Below are 10856 nucleotides of genomic sequence, written 5' to 3'. Positions count from 1 at the left end.
TACGAATGAAACTGGAAGAAGTTTGGAAACGTTTGCGGAGGACGACTTCCTTCGGGCTCCGTTGGCGATAGAAACTCTGACAAAATCTGGGAAAACTGAGAAAATGACCTGGTTTTCTTCATCTAAATGTCATTATATTTTCTTTTTTCCTTGTATAAATTGCCTACACTGGGAAAAAAAATCTAGGCAAGTTAAAAAGACTTAAATTAAAAACATCCGATTTTTTTGAGTCGATTCAACTTGACAAGTAAAATTATCTACCAACGGTACAAGTGTTTTTCTTAATTCGAGCAACATCTGACTTAGGTTCTTATTTTAAGTGCAAAAAGTTGTTGTTTTTCTTATTTTAAGATGTATTTTCATATTTCAAGTACAAAAAGTCTTATTCCACTGGCAAATCATTTTACTTGTCAAGTGAAATTTACTTAAATCATGATAAAACTTGAATTCAGCTCATCTTAACTTGGTTAGATTTTGTTTTTTATGGCGTATTCATTTGTGTATTATGATTTGTCTAACTTAATATAAAAAAAATACATATATATATAATAAAAATAAAAGTTTTTATTACAGATCCACGCAGGCCCAGTATCAGTAACGACACCGGAAGTCGTCATCCACATGTTTCCAAACGTCTTCAGAGCCTAAACTAGTATCGGAAATCTGAGAAATTTGTTAGATTGGATATCGGCGTCCAAATATCGGTTCAGTCGATATCCTGGTTGGACATATGAATCGATGTAATGGGCTCTATTCACGCTTATGCCACAAAACCAATAGACGTTTGAAAACATGTGGATGATGACTTCGATAGTAACTTTTTTTTAATCTAAATGTCATTGTATTCTTTTTTTTTTTTTTTTATAAACCTAACTCTTTATGACACGCCCATATAAAACCTAAAAACATAACATTTATTATAGATCTATGCAGGCCCAGTGTCGGTAACTACACCGGAAGTTGTCAACCGCACGTTTCCAAACATCTTCAGAACCTGTACTACCATCGGATATTATTGGATATCAGCACCAATACTGAGAATTTTGCTGGATTGGATATCGGCTTCCAGATATCGGTTCAGTCGATATCCCGGTTGGACGTAGGAATCGATGTAATGGGCTCTATTCACGCTTACGTCACAAAACCAAAAGACGATTGGAAACGCGTGGATGACGACTTCTTTTGGGCTCTGTCGGCGAAAGTTTAACAAAATCTGAAAAAAAAAAGAAAAAAATGGCTTGGTTTTCTTCATCTAGATGTCATTGTGTTCTTTCTTTTTTCCTTTTTTAAACTACCAATTCATTTGTGTATTATAATTTGTCAAACTTTTAAAAAAAAAAAAGTGTAAGTGACACTGAAGATGCAATTAGAGTCCCACACCCCGTGAAAATGTTGGCAAGTTGTGAAGACGCTGCTGCTCACACATAGAACCTAGACCATAACATCTAAACTATAATAAAATATAATTTTTAAAAAGTAAAAAAAAAAAAAAAACGTTTTTATTGTAGATCCATGCAGGCCCAGTGTCAGTAACTACACTTGAAGTCGTCCACCGCATGTTTCGGATCAGATATCAGCGCCAAGACTGAAAAATTTGCTGGATCGGATATCGGCTTCCAGATATCGGTTCAGTCGATATCCTGGTTGGACATAATTATGAATGGATGTAAGAGGCTGTGTTATGTCACAAACGTGGCAGACGTTTGGAAACATGCAGATGACGACTTCCTGTTGGGCTCTGTTGGCGAAAGTAACTCTTCATCTCGGTGTCATTGTGTTCCTTCTTTTTTCTTTTTATGAATTCCCTATTAATTTGTGTATTAGAATTTGTCTAATTTAATAACATTTGATTTTAAAAAAAGAGCGTTTCTTTATGTTCGGAAGATTAACAGTTACCCAGCTGTCTGTAAGTGACTTCGAAGACACGATTAGATTCTCGTCCCCATGGAAAGTTTGTCAGGTTGTGAAGATGTTGCTGATGAATCACATAAAACCTAAACCATAAAATCTAAACTATAATAAAAAATAGTTTTTTAAAAAGTTTGTATTATAGATCCATGCAGGCCCAGTGTCGATAACTATACCAAAAGTCGTCATCCGCATGTTTCCAAACGTCTTCAGAGCCTAAACTAGTGCTGGACATCGCCGCCAATACTGAGAATTTTTTCTGGATTGGATATCGGCTTCCAAATATCGGATCAGTCGATATCCTGGTTGGACATATGAATCGATTTAAGAGGCTCTATTACGTCACAAAACCAGCAGACATTTGAAAACATGCAGATGACGACTTCCTTTGGGCTCTGTTGGCGATAGTTCTTCATCTAGGTGTCATCGCATTCTTTCTTTTTTCTTTTTATAAACTGCCTATTTATTTGTGTATTATTATTTGTCTAAAATTTTAATTTAATGTAAAAAAAAAAGATGGAATTGTAGCGTTTCTTTATGTTAAAACCAGCTGTCTGTAAGTGACATCGAAGACACGATTAGATTCCCGTCCCCATGGAAAAGTTTTGGCAGGTTGTGAAGACGCTGCTGCTGAATCCACGGTTTTATCACTTAAAACCTAAACCATAACGTCTAAACTATAATAAAATATAATAAAAATGTTTTTAAAAAGTTTGTATTATAGATCCATGCAGGCCCAGTGTCGATAACTATACCAAAAGTCGTCATCCGCATGTTTCCAAACGTCTTTAGAGCCTAAACTACTGTTGGATATCAGCGGCAATACTGAGAAATTTTGCTGGATGAGATATCGGCTTCCAAATATCGGATTCAGTCGATATCCCGGTTGGACATATGAATCGCAGATGTTTGGAAACATGCAGATGACGACTTCCTTTGGGCTCTGTCGGCGAAAGTCTAACAAAATCTGAAAAAAAACTGAGAAAATGGCTCGGTTTTCTTCATCCAGACGTCATTGTACTTTTTCTTTTTTTCCTTTTGTAAACTACCAATTCATTTGTCTATTATTATTTGTCAAATTTAATTTAAAAAAGTAAGTGTAGGTGACTTCGAAGATCCGATTTAGTCCCGTCCTCCGTGGAAAGTTTTGTCAGGTTGTGAAGACGGCGCTGCTGCTGAATCCACAATTTTATCACGTAGAACCTAAACCATAAGAAAATATAATAATTTTTTTATTTATTTTTATTTTTTTTATGTATTATAGATCGTTTCATGCCCAGGATCGGTAAGTACATCAAAAGTCGTCATCCACATGTTTCCAAACGTCTTCAGAACCTACACTAATATCGGACATGATCGGAAATCAGCGCCACTACTGATAAATTTTGCTGGATCGGATATCGGCTTCCAAATATCGGTTCAGTCGATATCCTGGTTGGGACTAAAACCAGGACTAAAACCAGGACTAAAACCAGGACTAAACCAGGACTAAAACAAGGACTAAACCAGGACTAAACCAGGACTAAAACCAGGACTAAAAAACCAGGACTAAAACAAGGACTAAACCAGGACTAAAACCAGGACTAAACCAGGACTAAAACCAGGACTAAACTAGGACTAAAACCAGGTCTACACCAGAACTAAATCAGATCTAAACCAGGTCTAAAACAAGGACTAAACCAGGACTAAAACCAGGACTAAACCAGGACTAAACCAGGACTAAAAGGACTAAAACCAGGACTAAACCAGGACTAAAACCAGGACTAAAACCAGGAAAACCAGACTAAACCAGGACTAAACCAGGACTAAAACCAGGACTAAAACCAGGACTAAACCAGGACTAAAACCAGAACTAAAACCAGGACTAAACCAGGACTAAAACCAGGACTAAACCAGGACTAAAACCAGGACTAAACCAGGACTAAACCAGGACTAAACCAGGTCTAAAACCAGGACTAAAACCAGGACTAAACCAGGACTAAACCAGGACTAAACCAGGACTAAACCAGGACTAAAACCAGGACTAAACCAGGACTAAAACCAGGACTAAACCAGGACTAAAACCAGGTCTACACCAGAACTAAATCAGATATCGGCTTCCCAAATATCGGTTCAGTCGATATCCTGGTTGGGCATAATTCGATCTAAGAAGATTATTTACTGGTCGTACTTGGCTCAGAAAGTCTCAAAATTAGGGGTGGGACGAGACACACAAATTTTCACACCATCAGAAATTTGTAGATTTTTTGGAATAAGTAGAAAATAATATTAATCTTGGATCTTTCCTGCAAATTTTTTTCACTGCAGATTTTATGCTCTGAACTTTGTCTGTTGAATTTGAGGTTTGAACATTTTTTGCGATGCATTTGGAATTTGGGAGGAATATTTTAATAGGTACACTTAAAATTTCAGTAACTAAACATAATTCAATCATGTGAAAGTGAAAGTAAGAAAAAATTCAACGGCATTTAAAATTCTACATCTGATTAAACAAATTATCTTCAACTTTACCTTTACGCTTCGAGAAAACCAATTTAAGACGCTCAGTGCTCGAAAAATTATACTTTTCAATTAAAAGTTCAACACTGTTCAATTACACACACCAAATTATTTTTTTTTACAGCGTGAAAATGTTTGAAAAAAAAGACATTTATTTGTGATTTGAGAAAAGTGACATGGAATACGAAGTGAATCGACTTGGAATGAACGTATAATCTCACCGATATCTTTTCGTTTTTTTTCATAAAAGTTCTTCAAAATACCCAGTTTCCCGAAGGTACAAAGCTCTAAAAGAACAAACTTGTTTTATTTTAACGTCTGCTTCTCTGATACACTTGGAATAATTTATCTGTCCCAAACTCTCGTGGACTGATTCGCGCCGACCGTCCGTTTTTTTGTTTTTTTTTTTCCTCTCGTCTAGAAGCGGTCGTCCCGTAGCTGCGTCGGCGATTTGAACGGCTTCAGCCCGAGCGTTTTCCGCGGCAGGGCTCTCTCTTTGGCTCCCTCGCCGCCCCTCGCCGCCCACCCCAAGTCTATGAGCGGGGAGTCGGCGGGGTTCAGCGGCGCGATCCGGAACGTGGGCAGGGTGGGGGACCCGTTCGCCGAGCACGGGGCCGAGCGCGACGTCGGGAAGGGCGCGCAGAACGGGTCGAACGCCGAGGACTCGCGGCCGCCGGCCGGGTCCGCCTTGAGCGAGAACGGGTCGCAGTCCGGGGAGGGGAACGGGTCGCAGCTGGTGAAGGGGTTGGTGGGGGAGGGTTGGTATCCGAAGTGGGGGTCCCGGGTGGGGGGGGTGCGGGCGGGCGCGGCGTTGGCGTTGGCGGTTCCTCCTCCGCCGCCGCCGGCCGAGATGAAGCTCCAGGGGTCGATGCGGTGGCGGACGGGGGAGGGGCGGGGCCGGGGGATGACGGACACCTCGAGGCGGCGGGTCTTGGGGCTCCACAGGCCGGGGTGGGGGTGCAGGGCGTAAGGGGGGAGGGGCTTGTCGTCCTGGTCCTGGGTGTCCTGGCACAGCGGCAGGTCCAAAACTGCAAAACAAAAGTGACACAACGATTAGACCAATAAGAAAAGTATAGATTTTTTTTTCCACGCTAAGGAGACCAGACGTTTCTATTTACTAAACCAGGACTAAACCAGGACTAAAACAGGACTAAACCAGGACTAAACCAGGACTAAACCAAGGACTAAACCAGGACTAAACCAGGACTAAAAAACCAGGACTAAAACCAGGACTAAACCAGGACTAAACCAGGACTAAACCAGGACTAAACTAAACCAGGACTAAACCAGGACTAAACCAGGACTAAACCAGGACTAAACAGGACTAAACCAGGACTAAACCACTAAACAGGACTAAACCAGGACTAAACCAGGATAAAACCAGGACTAAACCAGGACTAAACCAGGTAAAACCAGGTCTAAACTAAACCAAGGTCTAAAACCAGGACTAAAACCAGGACTAAACCAGGACTAAAACCAGGTCTAAACCAGGACTAAACCAGGTCTAAACAATATGACACTAACAGTAGGTGGACATAATTTAAGATGATCTCATACAGAAATCATTCCTCTATCTATAATATTTTTAATATGTTTAAGTAAAGTCTGGGCTTTTTATTTTCTTTTAGCAGATAAAACAAAACATTTTATGTTAAGATCCTCGTCTTTGTTTCTCTACAGCAAACAAAAGTCTTTGTTTGAAGTCTTGGAGACTTGAGTTCAACAGACAATTTGAAGAGAACAAACAAGAATGTTCAGGATGTGGTTGGGACGTTCATGTACTTTTAAAAAGCACGACAACATCAAGTAATAATAATGCATTAGTTTTATATAGCGCTTTTTTGGACACTCAAAGACGCTTTACAGACCATTACTCATTCATTCATTCATTCACTCCAGTAATTTACCAGTCTGCCACAGCTGCCCTGGGGCAGACTAACAGAAGCGCCAATCTGGCCGCCAATCTGCGCCATCGGCTCCTCCCACCACCACCATCACTCACACACACACACCACTTTCATATAGGCAACGAGAGGTCAAGTGTCTTGCCTAAGGACACAATGACAGTTCTTTGTGACTGGCGCCCCCCTGTGGCCCCTGATTTTCCCACCGGTTTCCCATCGAAGTCCAGACCAGACCAGACCAGACCAGACCAGACCCGGTCCTGCTGAGCTTCTGAGACCTGACGGATCAGACTTTATGGCCACCAAAAAAAAAGTAATCCAAAGTATTCAGATTACATTACTCACTTTAAGTAATTTAATGGATTCTGTTACAAACTACATTTTGGTGTGTGTAATCTGTAATCTGTAGGGGATTACATTTTAAAAGTAACACTCCCAACACTGCGTATCGGCAACTTGTTAATGACACCAGCCCGAGTCATGTAATCAATATATCTAATGATTCACATTAAATATTTAAAAAGGAAGGTTACTGAAGATAAGGTACTACAACAAATAAAAAAACTACTTTTAAAATTATTTAGTGTTTTATTTTCTGGCTCAGTACATTTCCCTCATTACCCATTTGTGTTCTGGTGTTTTCCGGGTTCTTCCTGCTCCAAAATCTCAAGTTAATTTTGTACCAAAATCAAGACGTCCACAAAGAGTCAAGTGTTTGTTTACAGAAAAAACGTCTTATAATTCACCTCTCCTCTCTTTGCTCCAGGAACTTGGATTCAGTCCTGGTTTTAGTCCTGGTTTTAGTCCTGGTTTTAGTCCTTGGTTTTAGTCTTGGTTTTAGTCTGGATTTAGTCTTGGAGTCTTGGTTTAGTCTTGGTTTTAGTCTTGGTTTTAGTCTTGGATTTAGTCTTGGATTTAGTCTTGGTTTTAGTTCTGGTTTTAGTCCTGGTTTTAATCCTGTTTTAATCCTAGTTTAGTCCTGGTTTTAGCCCTGGTTTAGATCTGGTTTAGTCCTGGTTTAGTCCTGGTTTTAGACCTGGTTTAGACCTAGTTTAGACATGGTTTTAAACCTGGTTTAGACCTAGTTTAGACATGGTTTAATCCTGGTTTAGTCCTGGTTTTAGTCCTGGTTCAGTCTTCTGGTTTAGTTCTGGTTTTAATCCTGGTTTAGTCCTGGTTTAGTCTTCTGGTTCAGTCCTGGTTTAGTCCTGGTTCAGTCCTGGGTTCAGTCCTGGTTTAGGGTTCAGTCCTGGTTCAGTCCTGGTTCAGTAGTCCTGGTTTAGTCCTGGTTTAGTCCTGGTTTAGTCCTGGTTTAGTCCTGAGTCCTGGTAGTCCTGTGTTTGTTTTTCAGAAGTCCTGGTCTTTTATTCCGCGAGCACTTGAAAGCGGCGCGACCAAACCGTCTTATAATTCACCTCTCCTCTCTTTGCTCCAGGAACTTGGTTTCAGTCCTGATCTAGTTTAGACCTGGTTTTAGACCTGGTTTAGATCTAGTTTAGACCTGGTTTTAGACCTGGTTTAGATCTAGTTTAGACCTGGTTTTAGACCTGGTTTAGACCTAGTTTAGACATGGTTTAATCCTGGTTTTAATCCTAGTTTAGTCCTGGTTTTGCCCTGGTTTAGATCTGGTTTAGTCCTGGTTTAGTCCTGGTTTTAGACCTGGTTTAGATCTAGTTTAGACCTGGTTTAGATCTGGTTTATTCCTGGTTTAGACCTAGTTTAGACCTGGTTTTAGACCTGGTTTAGACCTAGTTTAGACATGGTTTAATCCTGGTTTTAATCCTGGTTCAATCCTGGTTCAATCCTGGTTCAGTCCTGGTTCAGTCCTGGTTTAGTCCTGGTTTAGTCCTGATCACGTGTTTGTTTTCAGAAGCTTTTATTCCGCGAGCACTTGAAAGCGGCGCGACCGAACCGTCTTATAATTCACCTCTCCTCTCTTTGCTCCGGGAACTTTAATTGCCAATCTGCAAATAGCTTTTTAACTGCGCCGCGTCGCCCGGGTTTCTCCATTAGAAATATGACGCGCGTGTTTTTCTTTCTTATTCCTCAGACCTGTACGCCGCTTCTGAAAAAAAAAACACAACAAAAAAAACAAGCGTCGCCCGGACAAAACAGAAAAAATTTAAAATAAAAATCGAGTCGTAAAGAATGAACCGCCAACGCTGAATTTTGAAGCAATTAGTTCGAATTAAGGCGACCGCAGGCGGACGAGCGGCGAGTTTAAATTAGCGCTGACAGCAAGATTAAGGTCGGAATAAATCAGGCCGGGTAAACATTCGCTGGTTCCAATTGCGACTGCCAAATGGAGCGGTCGGCTTTGACGGCGAAGCAGGAAAAAAAAAAAGAGAAATAAAAACGAAATGAAAACAAAAGGCGGGGATTTTTTAGTTCAGGGGTGAATGTGGTTTCTGTTAAAACGGCTTATTTAAAGAGCTGAAACAGGACTGGACCAGGACTAAAACCAGGACTTAAACAGGACTAAACCATGTCTAAACCAGGACTAAAGCAGGACTAAAACAGGACTGAACCAGGACTAAACTAGAACTAAACCAGGTCTGAACCAGGTCTGAACCAAGACTGAACCTGGACTAAACTAGGACTAAAACAGGATTAAACCAGGTCTGAACCAGGATTAAACTGGGTCTAACCAGAACTGAACCAGGACTAAAACCAGGACTGAACCAAGACTGAACCAGGACTAAACCGGGTCTAAACCAGGATTAAACCAGGTCTGAACCAGGTCTGAATTAAACCAGGTCTAAACCAGGACTGAACCAGGACTAAACCGGGTCTAAACCAGGATTAAACCAGGTCTGAAACCAGGATTAAACCAGGTCTGAACCAGGACTGAACCGGGACTAAACTAGGACTAAACCAGGACTAAACCAGGTCTAAACAAGGACTAAACAAGGACTAAAACAGGACTAAAACAGGACTAAACCAGGATTAAACAGGTCTAAACTAGGACTAAAACAGGACTGAACCAGGACTAAAACCAGGAGTAAAACCAGGACTAAGCCAGAACTAAAATCAGGACTAAACAAGGACTTAACTAGGTCTAAACTAGACCTAAAACCAGGACTAAACCAGGTTTAAACCAGGATTAAACCAGGTCTAAACCAGGACTGAACCAGGACTAAAACCGGGTCTGAAACCAGGACTGAAACCAGGATTAAACCGGGTCTAAACCAGAACTGAACCAGGACTGAACCAGGACTAAAACCAGGACTGAACCTGGACTAAACTAGGACTAAACCAGGACTAAACCGGGTCTAAACCAGGATTAAACCAGAACTGAACCAGGACTGAACCAGGACTGAATCAGGACTGAACCAGGTCTAAAACCAGGACTGAACCAAGACTGAACCTGGACTAAACTAGGACTAAACCAGGACTAAACCGGGTCTAAACCAGGATTAAACCAGGTCTGAACCAGGATTAAACTGGGTCTGAACCAGGATTAAACCAGGTCTGAACCAGGACTGAACCGGGACTGAACCAAGACTGAACCTGGACTAAACTAGGACTAAACCAGGTCTAAACCAGGACTAAACCGGGTCTAAACCAGGACTGAACCAGGACTAAAATCAGGACTGAACCAGGTCTAAACCAGAACTGAATCAAGACAAAACCAGAACTAAAACCAGGATTAAACCAGGTCTAAACCAGAACTAATACCAGTACTGAACCAGGACTAAAACCAGGACTAAACCAGAAGTAAAACCAGGTCTAAATCAGGACTAAACCAGACTGTCATGGCCTCGATATCTAGATGAAGAAAACCAAACCATTTTCTCAGTTTTCCCAGATTTTTTCAGCGTTAGTGACGACACAAAAGGACCACGTGGGCTTAAAGTTCAACCTAAAACACTTTTAAAACTCACGGTTCAGCTTCAGGTCCAGGCCTTTTCATTTTTCCATCTTTACACCTCTTTACTCCGCCCCGATAACCTTTGAGATTAACCCAGTTCTTCCCTCACATGTAAATCGTTCTATTTTCCTCCCGTATACGTCGCCCGTGTTCGTTTATGTTTGTCCGTAAACACAACACGACACACGGGATTAACATACATTTCCTCAAGTACTAAAGCTAAATTGCATTTTCCGTAATCCATATTTATTTTTTGCGTTATGATTCATGGCCCCGTTCGAGTTACATTATCTGCATATTAACACGTGCGTGCGTTTCGTATGGATTCGGTTTACGCGCGGAGACTAAAACCGAACGTGGGCGTCGCTTGTTTCCGCAGAATGGAGTGGGCTTTCGAAGGATTCCCCGAGGACACGTTTCACACTACAGGCTGTTCTACAAAGCCGAGGATTGTGCAGCCGTGGAATCGCCCTCAGCCGTCGGGCGCACGCAGGGGGTCTGAGCAGAAACAGACTCGTGTAATTAAACTGACGGGTTCAAACTGTATTGACTGTCGGCAGGAGCTCGTGCTGAAGAGAGACGTGCGGTGCTTTTGTCTGCTGCTCAGGATCAGGCCGAGGTGATTGATCCTTGATTTTTGATTTGATCTTCTTCCATCTTATTAAAAACGTAGA

General features: G+C 41.3%; 1 protein-coding gene across 1 annotated transcript in view; it reads right to left on the bottom strand.

The window, feature by feature from the left end:
• Positions 1 to 4273: 4273 nt before the first annotated feature.
• LOC110173792 (mitogen-activated protein kinase kinase kinase 11) overlaps positions 4274 to 10856 on the bottom strand; it is a 180597-nt gene continuing 174014 nt past the window's right edge. The window contains 1 exon segment of the mRNA XM_055156533.1: positions 4274 to 5435. Coding sequence (XP_055012508.1) covers positions 4825 to 5435 — 611 coding nt within the window. The 3' untranslated portion in view covers positions 4274 to 4824.

This window comes from Boleophthalmus pectinirostris, unplaced genomic scaffold (genome assembly GCF_026225935.1).
Source record: "Boleophthalmus pectinirostris isolate CB_2022bp ecotype Guang Dong unplaced genomic scaffold, ASM2622593v1 HiC_scaffold_20, whole genome shotgun sequence".
Taxonomy (NCBI): domain Eukaryota; kingdom Metazoa; phylum Chordata; class Actinopteri; order Gobiiformes; family Gobiidae; genus Boleophthalmus; species Boleophthalmus pectinirostris.
Note: the sequence above shows the minus strand (reverse complement) of the source record. Positions and strands in the feature narration are given on the sequence as shown.